Here is a 25936-nt window from a genome sequence, read left to right as displayed (position 1 = left end):
CATTCAATTTGTATACCGCTTCTCCAGAGTACATCATGGACTAACTGCCAATCAACCATTCACATGGAAATCAAAGTGGCTCTAAAAAACACACAAATGCACAGAAAGAGCATCAAAACTCCATACAGATTCTCACCCAAATCTGCAGACTGCGCGACAGAATTACTAGGGCACAGTTCAAAAAATGGATTAATCGTTTTGAATGGATTTTCCTTTTCATGGGACAATATCAAGTCATAACATCATAAATCGATATAAAATTGAATTTTACTTCAAGGTGTAAATGTTTAAACACTAAGACTGACCAAAAATAAATGCAAACACAAAGCATTTCACTTCGGCCTCTTGATTTAGAGCACAAACACAGGAGGAACGTGACTAAGATGCATCTATAAAAGTATAAAAATATAAAGACTATAAAATATAAAAAGGCCCACACCTCATAACATACCAAGGACTGGGGTCTCCGTTATTTCTTATCCTAAATGTACAAAATTCTTTATTTAAAAGCTTTGGATCATATTTAGGCTTCTTTTAAGAAATATTTCAAAATATTTTATTTTTTTTAAAGTCCTATATACAATGCATATTGTACCCACTAAGATTGGCTCGGCCACCCACTCCTGGGTTGCGATCCACCACTGGAGAATCACTGCATTTAGACCACTAAACTTTGTAGTTTGAGAAGCGTCATCTTTACAAACCTGTGTCATGTCAATATGAACCTGCTGTATTCATAGTCACTGGCAGGTGAGTTTTATTCGGATCACGTTCCAGTTTTGCGTTGAAAACAGTATTTGAGATGTCAAAATGGAACAAAAATCATGACGCGGACACTGGTGCTATCCCCTGTAGGCACTTGTTTTATTGTGAAATTGCAATATTGCTATTGTAAAATTTGATTCAAACTCTATTTTTTTCATAATTGTGATTGATCAGTGTCGAGCGGAAACACTCATGTAAGTGTATGCTTGATGGTGAGCAGCTCTCCTGGGGTACGTGTCACCAAATCCCAGGTGATAATCCCTTGACAAATTGTAGCAAACACTAAGGTGTACTAATAATCACTCGATGATACCTGTGTGGGCCTCATATTCCTCAGTAGGATTTTCTCATTATCTAATTGTCCAAGCCAAGAGACTGTTAATCAGGTGCCACTTCTGGGACCTCCTTGCCCTTATTAGTTGTTTTATTTGTCTGTTGATATATCTACTGGAAAATCATTGCAGGTTTTTTAACTACCGGTACATGAGCAAATGCATAACACTGTCGTTTTTTTTTTTTTTTTAAATCTTTGAACAAATTTCAATTGACACCAAGCACTGATTGAATACCAAGAAAACTGGCAATCATTAGTGTAACACAATTCCTCATATTCATTTGACGGCTAAAGTTGCGTGCATTCCCTCTTGTTGCTTGGTAGAATTCCAATTGGAACAAAAGTTAGCTTGCCTTTTTTTTTCCACTTCGGTGTCATGTGGTGCGGCACTGTTCCACTTCCTCTGTTATAAAATTTCCATTTGCTTATATGATTCTATGACAGCAACAAAGTTTCTTTCCCTTTTGAGCTTCATCTCCTGCTTCACCCATTGACTTTGGGAATGCTCATCAATACTGTTCTCGTCATGTGAAAAAAAAAGTTTTTCCAATTTCCTGGTGATTATTATATGAATGTACAGTATATACCTGACTTACTAGCACTATATTGTTTGTTTCATGTAAGCTGGTCAGGTTAGTTGCAGTAGTTGTAATTGAAGAAAGAGGATTCCACACATGGATAGGGGAATGGAATGAGCATTTTTTTTATTGTTGCTGCAAGCACATGACATGATTATGAAAGATTTTTTATGTTGTTAAACACATGATGAGACTGCCGTCATGGTTAGCTGCTCTTAAAAGGTTGTGGCCCATTCGTGTGACAGTCTCTCATCGTTCCAAAGAAGGGGGAAAAAAAATAACCGAACGAACAAATTCATTCCAACAGATAACAGTGGAACCCTACCATTTGTGTTCAGGACTGAGCCTAACCTTTGCAGATTTTAGCGAATAATTAATGCTTCCCTAAAATTGATTACAATTGCCTGAATTAACAGTTAAAAACCCATTAATAAACACTCCAATAATAATAATAATAATAATAATACATCACATTTGTAAGCGCCTTTCACAACACTCAAGGACACTGTACAGCCAAAACCAATAGTAAAACACAATACAATAAATATCATGTACATACTGGAGACAAGTGGTCTCCAAACTTTTTAAAAGCCTCCAGTTTGTCACACACTTCTGAAATGACTAATTTGGAGAAAGATTACCTTTAATTTTACCATAATTGTGTTATTATAAATGTGTAAGTCCTTTATGTGGAGATACTGATTGTGTTAATAATTTACAGTGTCATACTGTCCCAGAGCCATCGGGCCACCGTTTATGTCTGACTGCCTTTGTCTTAGTGGGGAGTTAGTTACTAGTTGCTGTTTTGAAAAATAGTTCCCTCGAGTCATAACAGTTCCTCTCTTTTATAAATGAGCTCCTTTCTGTTCTGAGCCATGTTATAAGTGCCAGCGGTGCACGTTGCTTTGAACTGAGCATTAAACACGGCTAAATCAATTAATCACTCACCCGAGTTTGTGTCATCTTCTGTGAGCCAGAGCGAGTTGAAATCAGACAAACACCACATAAATGAAGGTATTTGAACAAAAGATCTTCAATAACACAACATTCTTTTTGGTCGAGATTAATACGCGCTGCACACATAATATGGAGCCTACTGTAGAGATATTTGATGGGGGTTTTTTTATGCTGGAGAAACTTCCTTGGCATCCTTCAAAAGTAGTGAAGAGAGACTATGCTGTGCTCTCTACAAAACATGTGTAAGGGCAAGTAAGAAGTCAGTGTTACGTCTATATTCAGTGTTGTCTTCGTTTGTTTAGCCCTTTTCTTTCCTCCCAACCTTTCTTTGACTAGGGCTGGGCGATATGGCCCAAAATTCACATCATTATCAATTGATTTTCACGATAATGCTACATATCACAATATCAAAAATGTTGATTAATCATCAAATTAATCCGTTTTGAATAGGTTGTTTGTTTACTCCATTAGAGGAGAAGAATTAGTTCAATAGCGCTAAAACAAATACTGATTGTGCAAATTTCAAGTCAGACTTGGCACTCCCTCGTGCAAACAAAATGATTATACTCCTGAAATGTAAACTGAAAACAGTACAACTGGCTTTTAGTTTCTTTTTATAATTCATTCAAATTACTGTGTCCACGGATGAATGAGCCTTACCGATTCTGTTTTCAGCTGTAATAGAGAAAAACAAGTCTCAAAATAACAAATAACGTAGCTGATGGATTCGGTCAGGTTTCTGTTTTGTGCAATGTACTATACTTATACACGTCTTCTCGGGTTGCTGCTGAAACAATTCAAATTTCTCCAATGTGGAAGTAATAAAGGTTCTTATTTTAAATATATGTAATGCAACGCATATACTTTTTTGTCACACTGAGCAGTGTGCACAGGAGGGGGGATACAAAGATATCATCAACATGCATTACTGCTGTTGAGTCCAAATCTCCACCCGCAGGCAATTTCTTACCTTATATTCAATATACCCTCATTACCGCATAGGCCTACCTCTATTTACATTTGACAGACGTGCACACAGGCGTCACCCAAGCACGAAGTACTCGCTGGTGTCAACAAGTTAGTTTCGTTTTTCATTCCAGTGAATGTGTTTAACAGTGGATGCCTCAAGTCGTTGAGCAGTAAATGGGCCAATTTGAATCAAGTAAACCTCCCTAAATTTGGTAATTGGAAGAGATTCATTAAATTGTGTGGCAGTTTGGATGCGTCTCATGCAGTTTGTTCTGTATGATCGAACATTGGTTTTGAATTTGGTTTTATAATGCTGCCATCGCGTTTTGACATTGGGCAGAAAAAGATGTATTGACACCCAAACAATTATTGGTATTGAAAAAGATTGCATTTAATAATAACATGTATTTTTCATAATTATTATTTATATGTATTCCGATTGGATGGAGATGTGCATTTCAGGCTATATCCGATTGGCCAAAGCCGGATTCTTCTATTAAAATTTACAAGCGACGCCGGCTTTATGTTGCAGTCATGACAAAACTTTATTATTAGCATTATTTATTTACTTTCGGTTTAAAGCGGCCCCAAACCCTGGCTATTGTTGATATTCAAGGAAGTCACCACTCACTGAGGAATGCAGTCCGTCTTTAACTAATCTCTGTGTGGGACACACAGAACTGGCTAAATGGTTTAACGCATTGCAATCAATGTTTTGAAATTCTTATAGTTTCAAGGGACACGTTTTTAAATCAGGGCGGCACAGCTCAGTGGGAGAGTGGTCATCACCCAACCCAGAGGTTGGGGGTTTAATTCCCACCCATTACGACTTTGTCAAAGTGTCTTTGAGCAAGATACTTAACCCCGAGTTGCTCCTCCTGAAGCTGCATCATCAGTGGGTAAATGAGGAAACTGTCTAAAGTGCTTTGAGTACCAAAAATAGAAAAGTGCTATGCAAGTGACATTTACCATTTATCCACCAATGTTTGTGGTTGACCTAATGGAGTTAGCAGACTTTTCGTCCCTGTCTTTTTTTGCCCTTTTAAACCAGCCAGAGTTTTCCCTTTGAGCAAACAATGAAAGTTCCTGCTATTCAATTAATGTATGCTTTGTGTTGCTTCTGCAGGAGTTTTACGACCATGCAAAAACACTGTGGCAGGACGAGGGCGTCAAGGTGTGCTTTGAAAGATCCAACGAGTACCAGCTCATCGACTGTGCACAATAGTGAGTAACCCAACATTTAAATGACATGCATGTAGTTACGTAGACCAGGGGTGCTGATGTCCGGTCCTTGAGACCCTGTATCGAGTTTGTTTTAGATGTCCCCCTCCTCCAACACATTGGATTCAAATGATCAGGATCGTTATCGGGCTTCTGCATAGGGACCTGAAAGAGACCTTTATGATGACCCCTAATAGAATGTTGACATGGCAACAAAATAGAGTTGCAGCATTAACACTTTTTTTGTCTCAGAAAATAGCTCAGTGTAATTTTTACATGCTATTTTTAGTTCCAAATACTGTAGGTTGTGGAGGAGCAACATGCCTTAACACTTCCGGTACATGTTTTTTTTAACACAGTATTTGTAAGGCATTCAATTTTAAGGGTAATTTTATAAAATGAGCTTGAATTATGTTGAAGTATTTTGGGACTATGGGTTAGTAAAAGAATCAACTCAATGAATGTTTCTGATAAAAGCTAACTGAATGTGTCACTGTTATGATGTATTGAACAATTTTAGTGAGTTTGTACAGACACACACAACTCAGAACAGTTATTCAGTGTTGGCTGTTGTATCTAAAAATAAGATGCAAGCAGGATTTGGTTAAAATCCAAGGGATTACATTAAAACGTAGCAGCTAAATGGATCCTCAACAGCAATTTTTCCTTTTGTGTGTAGCTCATTGTCATAAAAATAGTATTTGACTCTTTGCTGACACCTAGTGACATAACTGAATATTGGCAGTCTGTCCTTCATTGCTATTATGAGTCAGCATGTGCAACGAACAAACACTTCCAGTTTTACCCTATCATTTGGGGAAAAAACGCAACTTGTATTGATCATGATGAAGTATTGACCAGTTTGAGTCACGATATACAAAGTTTGACAAAACTTCATCTTAATTTATTTATGTTCGACACACATGCATTCTGCCTGGGTGTGTTCACCTCTCTCAACATTATCATCATGATGGTCTTCACAACATGATCATCAGTACTTGTCTTTGTGAGGATATCAGGGCATTGTGATCTGATCGGGTCGCTAACAAAGACTAAAATATTCTGGAGCAATCTGGCTTTATGTAACATCGAAGTCCAGGAGCAAACATGGCTGAGGCTGAGTCATCTGTAGGCCAAAGGATGCTGAAAAAGAGGAGTAGGTGGAGGAGGAGATGGAGGGCTGATATATGAAGACTTGACACCTTGCAGTCTTGAATGCTTTTCAACAGTTGGCCACAATGTTAAAAATGTTAGCTGTGTGGAAATTTGAGCTTCAACAACTTGGTTTTGTTTGATTAAAAAAGTCTCTCCTTGCCAACTTCACTGTTGCGGTGGTACAGTCCAGTCCCTTGTTCCTTCCCTCCCTCTTTGCTGTCAGGTCCAGCGCAAAAGCCAGAGCTTCTCCTCCTCTTCCTCCTCCTGTCTGTCTGTCTGTCTTTCCCGGAGCCACTCCAGCCTCACCAGATTGGGAGCTGATAGACTATTAATAGCACCTGTGGTTGGGTCTCCGTGGTAACGATGCCGGAGGCTGCAGCGCCAGGGAGCTATTTTTGAAATGTGCTCAGTAATGTCAGACAGACGCCACTGTGCCTCTTGTCTTTCTCTCTTTTGCACCATGTCATCATCCCACATTGTCTTTTAACAACTTCATCCACTTCCATTGCGTCTACACACACAAACTCCAAATAAGGCCCTTCAGACTCAGTCCCGCAAAGCAATACATTTGAGTTCACTGCCAGGTAAGTGTTTCGCTTGCCATTGCCAAAACTCTCATTCAAATGTTTGTATTTTAAAGTTCTTTTTATTCTTTGACTCTTTCAGATAAAGTGTGTGGGGGGGGGGGTGATTGAAATATTTTCAGTAACATTAACATTGACTCTCATGAGAATGTAAAAAGGAGTTGGTTGCTGGCGTGAAAAATACAACGAAGACTAGAGCTGCGAGCAGCTTTAACCCTGGAGAACCCATGGGGTCAAATTTGGCCCCTATAAATTCTGCTACTCAAATGCTGCCCTTAAATCCCAAAGGGTCAGATTTGGCCCTAATCCTAAATTAGGATTAAAGCATTGAATATTTGAAAAAAACATATTTTGGTGCTCAGTGAACATCTAGCAGTCATTTAATGTATAATTCATCATTTTCCAAAGAAGAAAAAGGTTCTTGGGTTCTCCAGGGTTAAAGGGCCCTCGCAACAGGGTTCTTACACATTGGTGTACTGGCACGTCGGGGTGTACTGGCCCCCAGTCTTTTGACCGGGAACCGAAAATTCACATTTGGGCCGTTTTTGTCAAAACATTTTCGTTGACTGAATTTGCTGTGCATCGCAATAAATAATTACAGCTGTCTAAGAGTGCTCCTTGCATTGTCTCTTTACTCAGCTTTTTAGACAAGATTGACATAGTGAAGCAGAGCGACTACACTCCAACAGACCAGGTGAGTCTTTGCTCACCACTCACACATTGCTTTTTTAGCTGTTTTTAACCAAAAAAAACACATTTTTCACTGTATGTTCATCATTGATTTTAACAACTATTCAATTGTTGTTTTTTCTCATACCAGGATTTGCTGCGGTGCAGAGTACTGACATCAGGGATCTTTGAGACAAGATTCCAAGTGGACAAAGTTAATTTCCAGTAAGTCAAAATTGGATCATAAACAACAATCATCGAGAAAGTTGCATCCACATTTCCTTTGAAATCCTGCACAGTTGCAAGAAATTACAACTTGATCTGTTGACGTTTGACAGGGTTCGAAGCAATTTACCCAGTAAATAGGGAATTGCAGTTGAAAGTAAATGTTTGTGAAATGCTCACATTGTGTCTCATTCTGATGGAACATGAACACATACATTTGTAACTGTTAGAAATGAATTATAACAATTAAACCAACAAGTAGTAATCTATTTTAAATGTCAGACGAGTGGGAGGACAAATGTGTTGTATCCTACTCAGAGGCAACAAAAAACCTTGGGGGGTGGGGGGTCACTGGGTTCAAGACACTCAGTCACCAATGAGGGCAACCCATGTTCAAAAATATGTTCGCATTACGATGTTGGGTTGCTACATGTACAGTGAGTCGCACAATGAAAACGCAGGATTATTTGTGCCTTAAGATGGATGGCCCACACTGGCGTCTCTCGCAGTGCCAGGAAACTTGGCGATATTGCGAACATGACCAGAGAGCCAATGTTGTTTACGCCACAGACCGCAGTCCCTATCGTTTGTGTTACCTGTAGCTCGTAAAATGTGAAATGGAAGAAGACATACATTTGAACACCCATTTGACGAACGGAGTTGTTAATTTCTCAAGGTTTCCATGTATAGACATTAGAGGCTGACGTTTATTTGGGAATTGCGTGGGACTCGATATGCGGTCGTTTCCATTCATGTTTGATTACTGGTTCATATACGTCATCAGCTTTCAGTCGCACTGTCTCACCAGCTCTCCGGTCAGTCATCGGGCTGGCCGCGGTGCATGAATGCGTTCTCATTAGGGGTGGAACATCTTTTAAAACCCGTTTAAACAGCTGTGTTCGACGATACGTTAGTTTCGCGCTGATTCATTAATGAGGCGTGGCGGTTAACAGCTATCGTCTTCAGCGCTCTTTTTGTTCAATTTCATTGTTTTGTTTATGCACTATGGGCTCTGTGAACGTTTGCTATGCCCACCAGGCGGTTAAAGAGATGTATAAATATCCGTTTCGAGTGCTGCAGTAACTGAATCTTGTTCTCTCCAATACCGGTACATCAGGGGAACACACCGCTCGTTGAAATCGCTGTACATTTATGCGCACACCTCAGTCTATATGTCGAATGTCAGATTTAGCTATTTGGGCTTTTATTTAAGTGAGTATTGATAAGGTGCGTTGGGGGGCTTTATTGAACCAAGGAACCCAGTTTTCATAAATTAACAAAAATCTCTCCGGGTAACCAGCCGGCCCAAATATTAAAAAAAGTATGAATTATGTATTGAAATAATGAACTTTTCTCCCATTTAGTCAAAATGTATTTAAAATGTACTTTTCTCTAACACCATCCAGCATTTGAAGTGCTTGAAAGAAAATGTTCCATTTTAGTGAGATCCAGAAGGTTTATTTTGAACAGCGATTGGGAATTTCAGTTCATTGAACTTTTTTGTGGTAATTTATTTTCAATACAATATTCACACAGCTTACTCAATTCAGTCAATTTCACCAATATGACTATCTAAGAGACCCACGTGGTATCAGCATTTCACCTCTGAACCCTACTGTATCTCTGATTGACAGCATGTTTGACGTTGGTGGTCAACGAGATGAGCGCCGAAAATGGATCCAGTGCTTTAATGGTAGCGTGTGGCATCGTCCTTTTTAAAAAACAACAACAATTAATTAATTAATTTATTTATTGCCTCTTGATTCGCTCGCCACAAAGTTATTGTCGAGTTTGTGACTTCTCTGTTTTTCGTATCTTCCTCCTGGCAGACGTAACGGCCATTATCTTTGTGGTGGCCAGTAGCAGTTACAACATGGTGATCAGAGAGGACAATGAGACCAACCGTTTGCAGGAGGCGCTCAACCTCTTCAAGAACATCTGGAACAACAGGTGAAGGGTCCTACAGGGGGAAAGTCAAAAAATGAAAATCTAAAGCAGATTTTTCAAGACAGGCACTAAGGTCTGAAGTTGAAAAAAAAAAACTACTTGCCTGCGAAGATAATTGAATATCACTTTTTAAAATGAAATGTCATACAAATGAGAAAAATGACCACCATTAGCAGTGCTGCCAATTACGTTATAGGTTGTCTGTATTTTGTTATGGAAATTTACTGAACAATAGGGCATTCCTCGTAACACTGATTGTTCCGGATATGTAAAAAAAAAAAAAAAGAAAAGTCAAAAACATCAACAAAAATATTAGACCCCCAAAAAAGTAATAGGTCACATTGCTCAAACAGGTTGAAGCGAGCAAAAGTGCTACGTAGACAATTGCAACAGACTTCTGTCGCTCATTTAATGTTGCCATTGGGAAATTGTCTCGCCGAATGTATTAACTTCAAATCTCTTTTGTAGTACCGGCTCACTGGCAAACGTGTTGGGTTGAATTGCTGCACATAATAGACGGCACGCCACAGAATTGGCTGCAGGAGCTATTCCTTTGTCTTTAAAATGTCACAACTTTGGATGACGTTTCCACCTTGCAAAGCACCTGCTCTGAACGATTGAATATACCAATTACACAAACACGCGTTTAAAGAATCCAGGTATCTTGAAACAAGCCAAGACTAGAAACACGTAACCTAACCATCCACACCGTTCCACTGAAACCTCATCAATCATCAAAGCTGGTCCAAATCATTTTGAAAGATAACCAATCTTGGACAATTTTCTGCTTCCGTCCCTCAGAAAACACAACCAAACCCACAGTAAGAGGTGGTTGTCACTTTTGGAACACAAACACTAAACTATTAACTTTCACTGGCATAACCATTTTTGCCTTAGCATTTTTTTCTTTTTGCAAATCAGTAACAATGTTCATTTGCCCTCACGCAGATGGTTTATTTGTTGTAAATGCAAACAAACTGTAAACACTTGGAGTTATGGTCATTTCGTTTCACAAAACGGCAAATAATGTTGGCCGTATTTGTATATAACGGGATCACGAATGCGTATCGAATGTATTATAGTTACTTTCAGAAGTCACTTTCCCATCTGGTTTGTTAAGTGTCCTGCTTTTTCTCTTCAACTATTACATAATTATACGTGAGGGTTCCCTAGCAACAAATGCCTGCACAACAGCATCGAATGTCCATCACGTCATTTATTCACAACATCCGGCGGCCATTAAAGTTACACAACAGTTGTGGATTACCAAACTGTTTGTGTTTTTGTAAATTGTTATTTGGCGAATAATGGGTGTTGGCTCAGAGTGTAATCCAAAGTGTTGTGTTCTCTTCAGGTGGCTGCGAACCATTTCTGTCATCTTGTTCCTAAATAAACAGGACCTCCTTGCAGAGAAGGTGCTGGCAGGGAAGTCCAAAATCGAGGAATACTTCCCGGAATTTGCTCGCTACACTACACCTGACGATGGTGAGGAGTCCTTGTACAAATCGTCTCCAAACTCACGAGACACCATCACATAAAACGTTAGCATACAGAATATATACTATATCAGCTAGTGTTTGAATTAAAAAAAAAAAAAAGAGAGACGTCTCTACCTCCCAGCAGGTATTTTGACCTATTGTTCAAGCAAACTGCTCCAGTTGTCTTTTGAGCTGTGTCATTTGGGTCATTACTGTGTTGCAAAATCCATGAACTGTGACTCTCTAGAACACAGGTGTCAAAGTCAAGGTCCAGATCTGGCCCGCCACATCATTTTATGTAGCCCGCGAAAGCAAATCAAGCATGTCAAGTTCCATAATGCTTGCGAAAGTGTGAATCAAAATGTCATATGTAATCCAGAATAAGTTATTATTGTTGACTTTTGATTTTAAAACTAGTTATAAATCAATTTGTTGTGCGCTGTGTATGTAATATGTGGAGGTGATTCAACATTTGTATGGTTTCCCAAAATTCATAACGACCCTCCAAGGGAAACCGTAACTACAATCCGGCCCGCAACAAAAAAGAGTTTGACACCCCTGCTCTAGAATAACACGGTTGTCCTGAGATTTTATTGTAGCCTGCACAGATTCAAGATGAATCAGACAATTGTTTGCAACCGCAATAGACATGAGGAATTGGAACAGGAATCGTTCAAATTCCAACTAAGCTCATACCTACTTGTTGCTCAATGTGGATACTAAAATATTTTCTTTGCAAACAAAATTCCGGGAAAAATATGTTAATATTTTGGTCACTGAAGTGAAGTGAAAGATTTTGTAGGAGTCAGATTGCTAAAAGAGTGTACGCGGCCCATGCCCCCCATGAACAGTCTCAACTGTTTTGCCATGTGTGAATGTTTGTCTTAGTTATCCACTTTTGTGGTCTATTGTTCTTGCAGCGACACCAGAGCCTGCAGAAGATCCCCGTGTCACAAGGGCCAAGTACTTCATAAGAGATGAATTCTTGGTGAGTGTTTCTTGGTTGTTCCATATTTAATGACATTGATTCCTCAACTGACAGATAAAAACTAAAAAGAAAAAACAACTCAGGCACTCAAGGACACATTGCACAATACTATACATCTTTATTAATGTAGCTGTTTCACAACAGCTGCATGTGTAACAAAACACTTTACAGAGCAGTTAACATAGATTAAAAAATATGCTTATATAACACAACACATAACATGAGACATGGACAGTCATGCAATCACAACCACTATTCCTGCATATATGCCTTGTTCTTGGAAGGAATTACAGATGAAAGAGGAGAGATTCAAAGTGTCCTTTCACCAGTGGATCAGACATCATGCTCAAAATGTAAACAAGAAGCTGTAGCGTCCATTGACGAAAAAAGAGATTGGTTCACTTTTCTTGTCCCAAGAAAATCCACTTCAATTCCAAGCACCGACTCTCCGGTCCATATGAGCTCCATGCTGAGGCTGATCTCTCATCATCCTCAGCTGCAGCAGCCATCCATCCAGCATACTTTACACCTCTTTTTAAAATACAGTGAAAACTCTACACAATCCATTTTGTCACACTGGTCTATCTTTTTCTAATTTAGAATAAAAAATTATAACAACTACAAGAAATAATGGAAGTCTAAAAAAATGGGCTGTCACAGCATCATTGAACCTTGTTTTTATCCCGCCCATTCTGATCCACACAATCACAGATGCATTCACACCTCCACTGAAGAGGTTCCACTGTAAATAGATCAGCTTATATTTTTTTCCGCACGAGAAATGTCGATTGGGTGGATTTTAATTCTAATTTTATTTTAGTTGCCAATAACGAAGTCAAAATACTGCTTGACAGCTACCAAAAGAGGGCGCTGTTTATTTAGTCTGCCAGTCAGCTGCAGCATCCCTCCAGACTCAATTATGCCCATGTCGGCTCATAGAAAACTTCTCAATTGTGCATCAAGAATAAACAACACAAACGCAGCACAAATTGAGCTTTTGGAACCAAACAACATTCTTTTGCCTGAAATAAATGCATACTGCATGCAGAATCTGAAGCCCTGCTTTGCTGATTTTTGATGGGATTATGCGCTGAAATGGAAGCTGCTGAAAGATTTTTTTTAATCGCTCTGACAAATAAATTGAAAAGGATTTTTTTAAAAACTGTCATGCATTTATTATAGAGGCTATTCATAGCTAAAAAAAATTAACCCCACAAATAAATGAAATTGATTTCCAATAAAGGAATTGGGTACAAGTTGTCCTTCTGAAAAGTATTTTCCTTTCATTCTAATTCAGCAATTGAAAATCAATGACCTTTTTCATTGCATTCGAAAAAGCACTCTCAAAAAGAAATTTTGCCACTTGCGACTGAAAATTACATCATAGTTGTTCAGGCAATGACCAGTCATGGCCTATCTTGTGAACATTACATGACCAAACTCAGAAAATATATATGATATTGTCAAGAACATTTTGGTGTTGACTTCACCTTCAATTTGATCATGTGCATTGATTAAGTTGTGGTAACCTGATGCAATTTTCCCATCTTCTGATACATAAATTGTCTAATACACATCAATTGAACACGTTGTAATCATGAGAAACTGATGTGTGTGACATGTAGGAACTCGGTAAATTCAAAGGAAGTTTCCCCCCCCCCCCCCCCCTTCAGTATGCAAACTCTGACACAACAACAATCTCCTTCTATTACTGAGATGTCACTCTGTTCCTTCTCCAGAGGATCAGCACTGCCAGTGGGGACGGGAGGCACTACTGCTACCCCCACTTCACCTGCGCCGTCGACACGGAAAACATCCGCCGTGTCTTCAACGACTGCCGAGACATCATCCAGAGGATGCACCTGCGGCAGTACGAGCTCTTGTGATGGGACGGCAAAATAAAAAGGAAAAAGCAAAACAAAAAGAACAAACTTGGGAAAAACCCTGAGTCTTTGAACTCTTCCACAGACATGCCAAAAAGACACTTAAAGCAGTACATGATGCCAACTTCCCCTTGCTGCTAACTCCATTCTGATGGACAAGTCTGAGGGGGCGTGTTCTGCAACCCACCCAGCCTCACTTTGGCTACTTTTCTCCTCTGTCACACAAGTCTGGACTGGAATTCACTTTACATTTGCAGCCGCTTGGAGTGTTGCCACTTTGATGGAGCGAGAGAACTGCTGCGCACAGATGGGAACAGATCTCGTACATGCTTGACAGAAATACAAGTATGCTCGGATATTGAATCGAACTTCACGTGAGATCATGAATACACACACACACACACACACAGCAGTCTTTCCTGTCACATATGCATATTGTGATATTCAAAAGTGACATTTGGTCACACGCTCTTGGATGGATCCGATCTGCATTTAGCGGGTCGCACCAGAAATCCACAAACTGTTCTACGGAGTAGAACCTGTTCATCAAAGAGCCACTTTTTTAAAAAATGCTTTGAGATTCAACCCATTGGAGCCCAGTTACAGCGGGGACAAAAGTTTAACGAGCAAAGAAGGCGGTGCGTTCCCTGATGGCTTGTCTGCAAATGGAACAGGTGGGCCTCCGCCCCCTGCTGGAATTTGAAATGAACACAAGAGACAAAGGAACGGAGAAAAGAAGCCCTCCGGTTGACTACAGAGATCATACATCATTCATTTGAGTTGAAGACTTGTATGGGACTTGGCAAACAGGGCAAAAAAGCATCCAGTACAGTATCTAAGTTAAAGAGAAAAGTCTTTTGCCAACACAGCTGTTTTTTTTCCTTACTTTTGGGGGTCTGTATAGACTTGTGTGCCATTGTGCCCTGCGTGCTTGCTCGCTTTCTCTCTCTCTCTCTATCCCCCCTCCCTCCTCCCCCAACCACCCGTTTCCTCCTGACTTGCATCTGCACCGAAGAGGGGGAAAAAAGAATATTTAAAAGGAGGAAGAAAATGGCAGAAAACAAACGGGACACTATCTCCTTCCTCTGCCATTCCTCCCCATCTGTTTATTTTACTTTACTGCTGAACTATTATTCTTGTACAGACTGTAAAATGTATTATTTTGTACAACTTTACTGAGAAAAAAATAACTTAGAAGATCCCTGTGCCTTGATCACGACTGTACGTGTGTAATGAGCTAAAGTTGGTGTCATTCTGCGCTGTATAGCTTGGCCAATTAATCCCCCCCTCACTTCCTTTTCTTTATCTTCATCCCTCAGCCTGCCCCCCCCTCTCTATCTCTCCCTCTCTCTGAGGGACATACAGTATGTTTGTAGCTCTTTTGTTGGTTCAATTCTCTTCCTTATATTCCCCCTTTCTGTTATGATTTAAATTTCTATTTTTGGATACATACCCCCCAAAAGGATGAATATATGAAATGTATATGAAAAACAAAAGTATTTTATTAGAATCATATTGCAAATTGTACACTCAACAGTGTGCGCTTTATAAGTTAAATCGTTTGAACTGAAGTTTTTTGTTTTGTTTTGTTTTCTCGCATACATTTTGGAAGTTTTTAAAAGGGAAAATGAACCGATGCAAAACATTGCTTTGTTTGTACACAGGTCATATTCTTTTGCTACCAAAATATCTCCCAGAAAACAACCAAAAATATTTTTCACTTTATTTGTGGAGGGGGCAGTGGGTGGGTGCTTCTTCCTAGCCTGCACATCAGAGTCATCTCTCATTTTATGTATGCGTCATTTATGAGTCTTCTGAATTGGAGCTCTTGAGAAATAAAGATTTTTGCGGGGGGGTGTGAAGACAGCGCCTGGTCCGTCCTTGCACATGCAATGACACAACACGTTACATGCAAGCTTCACTGTTATTTTGGCAGCCTTTCTGCATCTGATATGCATTCGTTATTCAAAGAGTTGAGCATTAAGGTCCTCAAATGACTTTCTGGCGGGTGCCCTGATTAGACATCGAAGATAATTTCAGTCTGCTTTTATAAGGACACAGTGAACCTCAAAAATCAAGTTTTAGAACACTACTTGACCGTTCATAATTCACCTTACTTACGGCCATAAGGACATGCAAAAAAAACCCGTTTCCTAACCTTTATAGAGCCAAGCCTTGCGGTACATACATCGACCATGGCACCGGCACGCGCTCCCCAGTGTCTTATTTGTTGTCATTTTCGTTCGTTTTTGGCGACCCGGTGTCGCGTACTTACTCGAGAGGAGACTCACTAAGTATTGTGGAGTTTACAATCGGACTTTTTTCGGAAACCCCTAAGTTTTTCCGGAGTTAAAAGCTGTGCGCGGAGCGGCTGCACTGTACGGAGCATGTAAACTCCGCTGGAAAAGGCCGAAGTGAGCCGGCGCGCTCGTGAATCTACATCAGCGCGGATTTTTAACCCGCTCCCATCGATCGAGTTCGCTGATCTTCATTCTCTGCCAAACAAGATAGATGAACTTTTTCCTCACAATGACCCATAAAACTTCGCCTGCTTTGACGTGTTCTGCTTCACTGAAACCTGGCTCAACGACCGCCACCCGGACGCTGCGCTGCACCTGCCCGGCTTCCGCCTCTTCCGAGCCGATCGGGACACGAAGCTATCGGGGAAAGCAAAAGGAATGTACTTCTGTATCAACGAAGCACAACGCACGCTGCAGCCGGGACTTGAAGCCGCCCTTTCTAAACTAAGCCATGCTACTCACCAGTGGCGGTTCGGGGGGCAACGGGGGCCAGTGCCCCGGTTGCACTGATTCTGGCCCCCCCTCCGGGCGTAAATTACGCAGTCGCGCCGAGTCGCCGACGCGAAAGGTGGAAAAAAAGTGCGTGGCTTAACATTCTAATCGGACCCTTTAGTGAGCTGCACCACTTAAAAATGAGCGGGAAAATAAGAAGCAGTTCACAGAGAAGGACATTACCAATTTTCGACACACCATTTATATTTTGATGTAAAATCACAAAACGAAACAGTAGCATTATTAATTCTAATTCCTCTTCACTTAAATATTTAATGATAAAAATGAAAAGAAAAACGGACATTACATCATATTTCGATATGAAAAAGAAACAAATTGATCCAGAGAGAGAGAGAGAGTCAGATGATGATGGTGGTGAGAGCTCTGAAGAGGAGCAAGTTGAAATCACCAGAGAGGGAGAGTCAGAGGACACGGTATTCATTTATTTTCAAAGCGAGGACAGAGCAGGAAAGGGATACAAATGAAGATCCTGAGAATGAGGAAGACGAGACTGCAATAGAAATGGCGTGTGAGACACAGAGGATATTTGCGCTTCAACAAGCACTGGACCATCAGGTATGTGATGCTGAAAAGAACACGATCCTGTTCTGTGTGTGTGTGTGCTTGTGTGTAACTTTTTTAGTCTCCCTTTTTATTTTTATTTAACAGGATCAATAAGACATTTCCTTTTAAAATTTGGATAATTATATGTATGTAAAACTTCTAGCTTCAGGGTATTTGCAATTTTTGGCCCCGGTCAGGCTTGAGAATGTATTAATTTATATTTATTTAATACAATTTAAAAAATAATGAATGAATGAATAAAAAATAATGAATACAATTAATAAATAACATCAATCAATTCATTTTAGACAATTGTGTATGTCTGAGTGCCTCAGCAATGTAAGTGTAGTGAGTTAGTGAATATGAGGTGTCCTTGCAGAACTTGTGTTTACATATATTTGGTTTGTCTTTGTCCACAGACATCAGTTGATGTAAAGAGGACCCACCAATGCAGCCAGACCTAAAACAGTTTCCCAGGACCCTGATGGGGGACAGGAGAAGGAGCTTCAAGGCAGGCTGGTACCATATCATCCCCTGGCTTGAATATTCTTAACAGATGTACACGGCGTCTTGCTACGCTTGCAGACATTTTAGCCCTCCTAATACTGTTTTTTTTTTCTCATCACTGTAATGTTATGACCACAATGCTTTCAAAGTTTGATGAAATAAAAAGTCAAATAAGATTTAAAATCTGTATTTTTAGCCCTCGGTTGAATGTGCCACTCCATCAAAACCCCTAGCCCCAGAACGGCCCCCTCAGTGAAATTGATCCAGAACCGCCACTGTTACTCACCACGTGGGTTCTCCTTACTCGCGGGTGTTTACGTCCCAACGCCAGGTACACAGCACTTCAAACGCTGGCTGACCAAGGAAACAAACTCGAGCTAAAGCATCCATAGTCACCCATCATTTTGGGTTATTTTAATAGAGCACAACTACCCAGAAGTTCCCATAAGTAGCACATTGATTGTTTCACCAGCGAAAGCAACATCTGCACTATTGCTACACGACACGTAAAGACACACACCGAACTGTTGCCCACGCAGCACTGGGCTTTTATGATCACCGTTTAATTCACCCACATCCCTACATACAGGTACAGACTCAAATGTGTAAAACCTATTGTCAAGATTGTTAAGAGATGAACCGATGAAGCAAAGCTGGCACTACAAGAATATTTACTGTACATACACTGTAACATCATACATCAGTGTTTGTGAGAACATGTGTGTACTGTATCAACAAAGTCCTTCCCTCCTTCAACAATAACAAGCCATAGTTCACTGGCAAGCGAAGGCAGCTTAAAAACAAAAGTGGCCTCCTTTAGAAGTGGAGATAGGGCACTGTATAAACATGACCGAAACCAATTAAAAGGAAAACATGGCAAAGAGAAGCTATGCAGAGAGGCTGAAAAAACTGTTTTCTGCAAACTACTCTGCATCAGTGTCAAATGGCCTGAACGCAGCTTCTAACTACAGGACACCATCCTCTGTTTGGACTTGAGCTCTGTGCTCAACACCACCATCCTGGAACTCCTCACATGCAAGCTTTTTACATGCAGCGTTTTTGATAACTACAGGACACCATCCTCTGTGTGGACTTAAGCTCTGTGCTCAACATCACCATCCTGGAACTCCTCACATGCAAGCTTTTAACATTAAGCGTTCTATGACTGTCCCGTTTTCATGACTCTCAATTAGCCAAAAGCGGCCAGGAGGAAACGTTACAAATTGATATGAAGAGTCTAACTGAAGAGTGTAAATTGCCAATTACAAAACCACATAAAAATCCCCAACGTCAAGAAGTTTAATCACATTTAGATTAAAACTGCTAAAATAATTCGAAAGTGCAAAAGGGAAGTGATGTACACAGAAATTACCAGGGATGATAAACTGTACCGCGTGTAATAATGTAATGAATATATTCAGTACTGTAATAATATTCGCCGTCCCGCCCCTTCACTAAATCCACCTTGTCCTCGCCATCCTCGGTTCGCTGCTAGCATAATTAGCAAATTAGCTTCCACCAGCTGTCGGTGGCAGTCAGTGAGTACGGGAGGCACTTAGACCGGGTGCCCATTTCACATTATATCCGTAGTCGTAGTCGCAGTCCGCCCCCTTCACGCCACGCAGGAAGACGCGAACGTCAGTTTTGTTTCTTCCGGAGCCAACCAGCTGCAGGCTCGCCTTTCCCGGCTACCTGTGATCCAAATCGTTGCCGTCGCCGCCCCGACAAGGAAGAAACTCTGGGACATGGCCAGACCAGAACAAGTCCTGGTGCTGGAGCCACAACACGAGCTGAAATTCCGAGGTAACGCCACCAGGGCAGGGCCGGTGACGCCTCGGTGGCTACAAGCTCAAGTCGTACAACACTGCCCCTGCTTTGCCTTTTCGTGTCCGCCAGTCGCGTTCATTGTTATTTGTCAAGCAAGTTGCACATTAATAACATGCACGGTGTACTTTTAGGTTGAAATGCCAACTGTGTGCTCAGGTTTACAGGCGAGTATCTTAATATCCGTGTTGGCTAGTTTAACTGCTAGCTAGCTGTCATTGCAGCGTCAGAAAAGGCCTGCCGTCCATAACATTCGTTTACTCGTGAGGCGCAGCCTTTATCAGGCTTTAAGCGCTGCGATTTCACTATTTTTGACGTCCGGTTCTCTGCTGCTTTGTTAAAACCTAGCTGTCAGGCACGAGTCTTTCCAGCTCTTTCTACAGTCCTGAGCTTGTAATCATTTACTTTCATCCTCGTTATTATACTCTACTTAATGTGCGATTTATTCATATTTTAAATAAGCACACTAATGGTGGTTGGAGGCTGTTGAATAAAAAAGGAGTATTATTTTCGGTTTAAAAGTATTGACCTACAAATAATGTCCTATTGTTTTTTGTCCTAATCTCATTGAAGAATAGCATATTTGCCCGTCGTGCTTTTAGGAGACCTGATGATTTATTGCTCTTTCTCACGCAATGTGTCTCTCTTTTTCGGTGTGCGTCCCTTTGTGTGTGTTGTCGTGGGTATCTGCACTTGGAAATTGTGTATACGCGCATGTCTGTATGTCTTCGTGTGTGTGTGTGTGTTTGTTTTCATCTCCAGGACCATTCACCGATGTTGTCACTGCCAATCTGAAGCTCACCAACCCTACAGATAGAAATGTGTGTTTCAAAGTCAAGACAACCGCACCTCGCCGTTACTGTGTTCGCCCAAACAGCGGCATCATCGACGCTGGAACCTCCATCAATGTTTCTGGTCAGCATTCACAGTTGTGTCGGATATACTGACACTCATCCGATGGCTTTAGTTTGATGAATTAGTCTTATTAGTGTAATGTATGACTTCAAAGCACAACAAACTGTGTGAGTGATTGATTTCAGTTAACAGTAACCGAAACAAACGCATTCAACTAATCTGTCACTATCATGAAAGCCGTCATTGGTGAAATATTCCGTTCAAGTCAACAGAAATGGGCCTCAATGTTTTTCATACGAATTTTTCTTTATAACTAATGCTAGATTATCAATAGATTAGTGATAGATTTTAACTGATTCTGTCCAAATTTGTGTCACATTGTCGCTGTAAGAGCAGAACTCCCATCGTAAACAGAGGATCCCCTGTAGGTTATTTCAAGTATGAGTATTTAATTATATGAGTAAATAAAATTGACATTCCATTCTCAATACAGTTATGCTGCAGCCTTTCGACTACGACCCCAATGAGAAGAGTAAACACAAATTCATGGTGCTGTCCATGCTGGCTCCCTACGACATGACTGACATGGAGGGCGTTGTGAGTATCTGCACCAGAAAGCTAAATAATTCAGATGTATTCCACTGAACCGGATGACCGGTCTCTATGGATGTCTCCGAAAGTGATAGAACTCATACAGTGACACCTCGAAGGTTGAGCACAGTCCATTCTGGGACGGTCGCTGATTTCTGGTTCTACAAATTTGGAAACCTTTAGAAAATGATGGACATATGGAAATTATGTGTTCTGGAATCATCCTGTTGACCTCATAAAATCTTGCAAACATTTTGAAGTAGCTTGTTGACATCAAAATACTATAGTCACTATTAAACGAGAACAAAACACTCATTTTTTAGTATTAATGTTGAGTCATGAAGGTGTAATAGAAATATATTGCGGCTGCGCCTCACGCATCTTTTTAATGTTAATAATCGCTGGGCATGTGTAAAAATAAGTCAACCAGTTTTAAGCCATCCATTCCTTACCCGGACAGTTTCTCTTCACAATGGCATGCTGAAGCCTATCCTACCTGTCTTTAATCAGTAGGTTGGATACACCCTGAACCGGTTGCTCACCAGTCTTAGTGCTTGCACAGACAAAATACCATTCACATTCACACTCACTATCAAAATTGTTGAATGTTCTATTTACATACAATACATGTTTTTGCAACGTGGGAGGAAACCAGAGCACACGGAGGAAACCTACACGGGCACAGGGAGAACAAACTCCATTCAGGAAAGCCGCAGTCTGGATTCAATCTCTGGATCTCGGCACTATAAGGCGGATGTGCCAACCATTCTTCCACCGTGCCGCCCCCACTGTTAATATAAACAATTTACCCTTTCATGCACCAATAATGATAACATGAAAAGCTGTCCACTGTAGTAACTTCTGTCCCTGAGCGGGTCTATTAAATACAATAGGGCAGGGGGGGATGAAACAGGAAGTCACTAATTTTCTTTAAGATCAGATCACCTTTATTTGCGCAACATTGGGGAAATTTGCAGTCTATAGCAGCAAAATTTTGGGGGGCGGGGTGTGGGGGGTAGAGAAGAAAAAAAAGTGTTGCATGCACAAAATAAATGTTTCAGAAACTGTACACAGTATAAATATAAGTTGCATATATGCATCTTATGCATACATAAGGTGGCTGTGCTATTTACAATGGTTACAGCAATTTTGCATTTTTGGAATATGAATTAAGCCGCAAAATCCACCTCTTTTTGTATATATCTCAGGGGGCGGCCATTTTACCACTTGCTGTCGACCGAAAATGACATAAGAGTGTCAAAGGATTGAGGTAATGACCAATCGCAGTTCTGTTTTCTGGGTTCGGCATGTGGTGTTCGCAAGCGGAGCCCTTGGGTACTCTTGTCATTTTCACTCAACAGCAGTTGGCAAAATGGCCGCCCCCTGAAGTGTATAAAAATGTGCGTATTTTTGCCGCTTAATTCATATTCCACAAACACAATATTAATTACAATAACGTGTTTAGAGGAATGGGGCCGCAAAGAATATTTTTAACTTACTGTTTTTGAGTTGACACCCTCTTTAATTTATTGTAAGAAAGACGGTGAGTTTGCTTTTCTCTGTGTCCAGTTGAACAGTATCATGTTAGTTGTTTACTAATCTGTCATGGGTTGGTTTTGTCCCTTTGTTGTGATGAAATAAACAGTGGAAGGAGGCCAAGCCTGAGGAGTTGATGGATTCAAAGCTGAGATGTGCCTTCGAGATGCCTCTTGAAAATGATAAAGCGGTAAGTGCCATCTGCACTCACATTTTCACCTGCTCATCGCCATTTTGATTTACCACAAGCACTTTCACACATCCTCACCATTAGCGACTCTTCACCATATCAACCATAACCAACATTATTTATTTTCTTTGCCCTTTCATTCCCGTCCGCACGTCTCTCCCGCCTTTCATCCCTCTTTCTCTGCAGCATGAGCCCGAAAGCTACCACACTGTGCATTCCTCTACCTCTTCTGTTAAGACGGAGTACGCCTCACTGCCAGTGGCGTCCAGCGCCTCGCTGGATGACGGAGAGGGGAAGAAGATCATGGAGGAGTACAAGCGACTGCAGGCAGATGTGCAGAGACTACGGGAAGAGAACAAACAGATCAGGGTGAGATATGATCACCTTTTTTTAAAAATGAAGAGTTCCCACAAAAGTAACAGCACCACTAACAGAAGACCCATCTTTGAACCACCGTTACCAAGTACGCAGACCCAGCAAAGCAAAGTGAGGTATTTCCTTAACTGTGCTTTCACACAGTCAAGTCAAGTCAAGTCAAGTCAACAGTATTTATAGAGCACTTTCAAACAGCCATCGCTGCATACAAAGTGCTGTACATGGAGCGATTTAACATATACAATAAACAGTAAGACGAATCAGTAATAAGTAATAAGGCGGTAGAAAGCACCAAGCAGTAAAACCAATAGCAAATCTAAGTCATGCCGAGTCAAACGCCAAAGAATACAAGTGAGTTTTGAGGAGGGCTTTAAAGATGGGCAGCGAGGAGGCTTGCCGAATGTTCAGTGGGAGGTCATTCCAGAGAGATGGACCAGCAACAGAAAAGGCTCGATCCCCTCTGAGCCTCAGTTTAGTTCTTGGTACGTCTAGCAAAGACTGGTCCACAGACCTGAGGCGCCGGGCAGGGGTGTAGGGGCGTATGAGCTCAGAGAGGTAAGGTGGCGCGAGATTATTCAGAGATTTGAAAACAAAGAGGAGGATCTTAAAAATAATTCTAAAATGAATGGGGAGCCAGTGAAGGGATGCCAAAGTAGGAGTTATATGCTCCCTCTTACGAGTACCAGTCAAGAGGCGAGCAGCGGCATTCTGTACCAGCTGAAGGCGCTTGATGGAGGACTGGCTGACTCCAAAGTACAGGGCGTTGCAGTAATCGAGCCGGGATGTGACAAAGGCATGAATTACTGTCTCAAAGTGTTCATGTGAGAGGAGAGGTTTTATTTTGGCCAGCTGTCTAAGGTGAAAGAAGCTGGATTTAACAACGGCACCAATTTGCCGATCGAGTTTGAAATCACTGTCCAGTTTAAGTCCCAAGTTTGAGACCGTTGATTTCAGATAAGGAGATAGGGGGCCCAAGTCTACAGGATGGAATGTACAAGGTCCACTGGGGCCAAACAATATCACCTCTTAAAGCGGAATCCCACTTTTGGATAAATGGATACTTGATGATCTCAGTGGCATTGATTTGTGATAGTTGTTTTAAAAAAAAACTGGTTGAAAATTGAAAATTTATTAAAATTTGTTGGGTATTTGCATCATACAAAAAGAGGGCGCATTTAATGCGTTGTCGCCTCCATCTCGTCATTGATCCTACCTCAGAAGAACCTTTAACTCATTCACTCCCAAAGACGTTTTTAAACGTGATTTCAGACTTGGTCCAGAATTGGCTGGTACTGAATGAGTTAATCGACTTCACTCCATTTTGTGACGTTTACTTGCTGTTGTTTGGAGCCTAAAAGCGTGTGCCAAAATGGATGTTTTTGAAAACGACAGGCATCATTTTCCAAAGGCAAAGGAAAAATGAGCAGTCCATTGCTGACTAAAACGGTCTCATGCGGCGCACTTGTGACTTGAAGACATCACGCATTATGATGGATGATTAGGACAACGTTTTGGTCAAAATTCGAACTTTTACTAGTGTTAAGGCATTTTAGTATTTAGGTTCCACTGCACCCTCTGGTTTGCCAGTCAAAAGCTTAGTTTGCTATTCGCTCGTTTGCCTACGTATTTTCTTATTAGTGCTCTCTGGTGCCCAAACTATTCCACACCTACTCTTTTGTTTTTTTTTTTTGTTCCATGCTCATGTTGGTTTGTGCGCGTCCACTCTCCCTCCATGGCAGGAGAATGACGGTCTGCGGAAGAGAAAATTGGCGGCGGCTGCAGCCGATTCCTCCCCCTCCTCCTCTGTCATGGCCTCCTTGGCCACCAGGGACGAAGGCTTGAGCACCCGTGTGGTGGCGCTGTGCGTTCTCTTCTTTGTCATTGGGGTCATCATCGGCAAGCTGGCCCTGTAGACGCACAGACGGACAACACAGCGACGGACGGACAGACGGATGGCTGGTGGCCTGGAAGGACACGTGTCATTGACGGCAACTTGAGGAGGTCTTCTCGGCTTTAAATTTTCTCTCTCTGTCTTATTTTTAACCTTTGAGGCAATATGGTTCTGCCTTGTCATGGCAGGGCTAAAAAAAAGGAAACATTGGAATGTGTTCTAAGAAAACAAAGAAATTAAACCTGGACTTTTCTCTCTTTTGTCTGTGTGTGTGAAATAATCACCACCTTCAATCCAGCGGCTCCGTCCATCGCTCTCGATCCTTAAGAGCTTGCACAGGTAACAATTAGTGGTGATGTGGCTCAAGGCTTCCATTGATTCCCAACTGATGTCACTTCAAACAAACACATGCTCTTATTACCGATAATCTACACAGAGATGGAACACTAGTGAAGTGAACCTTTATATTCTGGACTTCAATTTTATGTATGTAAATGTTTGTACGTTGAGGGTGAGAGGGTGGATGCTTGCATAAAAGAGCACATGTCAGATATCTTGTGATAAGTTATTGGGGCTTTTTGTCCAGTCTCAGCTACCGGAACCATAAAGAGAATCTCCTCTAGTCATGTGATTCAAAGGTGTATTTGGTTTTCCCAGGCTGCACTTTGCCAACAATGGCCCTCCACTTGTGTACAGAAAGAACCTAGCCGCTAACTCATTAAGAGCCGTAAACTTCATGCAAAACCAATGTAGACATTTTCAATAAACACTTGTATGCAACAATAGTTCAGTCTGTCACTGCTTCATATTTGACCGTATGCATTTGTATTTGTATAGAGTGTTATCTGCTAATTCAATTACAAATTAAAAATTTGCATGTTTGTGAATATGTGTGTACACACAATTGCAAGAAAAAGTATACATGTGAACCCTTTGCAATTACCTACTTCGATTTCTGCATTTATTGGTCACAAAAAACAAAATGCAGTCATCTTAACTTAAACAAATACCACACAAACACTTTTCTTATTTTTATTGGCTACCATGTAAACATTCAC

General features: G+C 40.9%; 2 protein-coding genes across 4 annotated transcripts in view; both read left to right on the top strand.

The window, feature by feature from the left end:
* The window catches only part of gnas (GNAS complex locus), a 30379-nt gene extending 14760 nt beyond the window's left edge, over nucleotides 1-15619 (top strand). The window contains exons 5-12 of the mRNA XM_052059348.1: nucleotides 4730-4827; nucleotides 7203-7257; nucleotides 7384-7457; nucleotides 9092-9150; nucleotides 9287-9407; nucleotides 10759-10889; nucleotides 11803-11870; nucleotides 13610-15619. Of these exons, the coding sequence (XP_051915308.1) occupies nucleotides 4730-4827; nucleotides 7203-7257; nucleotides 7384-7457; nucleotides 9092-9150; nucleotides 9287-9407; nucleotides 10759-10889; nucleotides 11803-11870; nucleotides 13610-13756 (753 nt within the window). The 3' untranslated portion in view covers nucleotides 13757-15619. The remainder of the gene's footprint in view (nucleotides 1-4729; nucleotides 4828-7202; nucleotides 7258-7383; nucleotides 7458-9091; nucleotides 9151-9286; nucleotides 9408-10758; nucleotides 10890-11802; nucleotides 11871-13609) is intronic.
* A 3529-nt stretch (nucleotides 15620-19148) lies between these two features.
* Nucleotides 19149-25663, top strand: LOC127596634 (vesicle-associated membrane protein-associated protein B-like). Of its 3 annotated transcripts, XR_007961523.1 has the most exons (7): nucleotides 19152-19419; nucleotides 20203-20355; nucleotides 20789-20892; nucleotides 22532-22612; nucleotides 22799-22981; nucleotides 24727-24988; nucleotides 25177-25663. XR_007961523.1 is itself a non-coding variant. In XM_052059351.1 (6 exons), the coding sequence occupies exons 1-6, from the start codon at nucleotides 19362-19364 to the stop codon at nucleotides 24898-24900; spliced, it is 702 nt and encodes a 233-aa protein (XP_051915311.1). In that variant the 5' UTR covers nucleotides 19149-19361; the 3' UTR covers nucleotides 24901-25663. The 3 variants fall into 3 exon arrangements, 2 of the variants coding, with proteins under 2 accessions (XP_051915311.1, XP_051915309.1); XM_052059351.1 differs by having other exon boundaries at nucleotides 19149-19419; nucleotides 22850-22981; nucleotides 24727-25663; XM_052059349.1 differs by lacking the exon at nucleotides 25177-25663 and having other exon boundaries at nucleotides 24727-25083.
* The last annotated feature ends 273 nt before the right edge of the window (nucleotides 25664-25936 follow it).

This window comes from Hippocampus zosterae, chromosome 2 (genome assembly GCF_025434085.1).
Source record: "Hippocampus zosterae strain Florida chromosome 2, ASM2543408v3, whole genome shotgun sequence".
NCBI classification, from domain to species: Eukaryota; Metazoa; Chordata; class Actinopteri; order Syngnathiformes; family Syngnathidae; genus Hippocampus; species Hippocampus zosterae.
Note: the sequence above shows the minus strand (reverse complement) of the source record. Positions and strands in the feature narration are given on the sequence as shown.

Bases quoted from the DNA above. Each gene is read 5' to 3' on its own strand.
- LOC127596634 (XM_052059349.1), top strand. From the start codon at position 19,362: ATGGCCAGACCAGAACAAGTCCTGGTGCTGGAGCCACAACACGAGCTG. The intron at 19,420-20,202 runs GTAACGCCACCA...TTTCATCTCCAG, and splicing joins ACACGAGCTGAAATTCCGAG to GACCATTCACCGATGTTGTC. The intron at 22,982-24,726 runs GTGAGATATGAT...CCTCCATGGCAG, and splicing joins AAGAGAACAAACAGATCAGG to GAGAATGACGGTCTGCGGAA.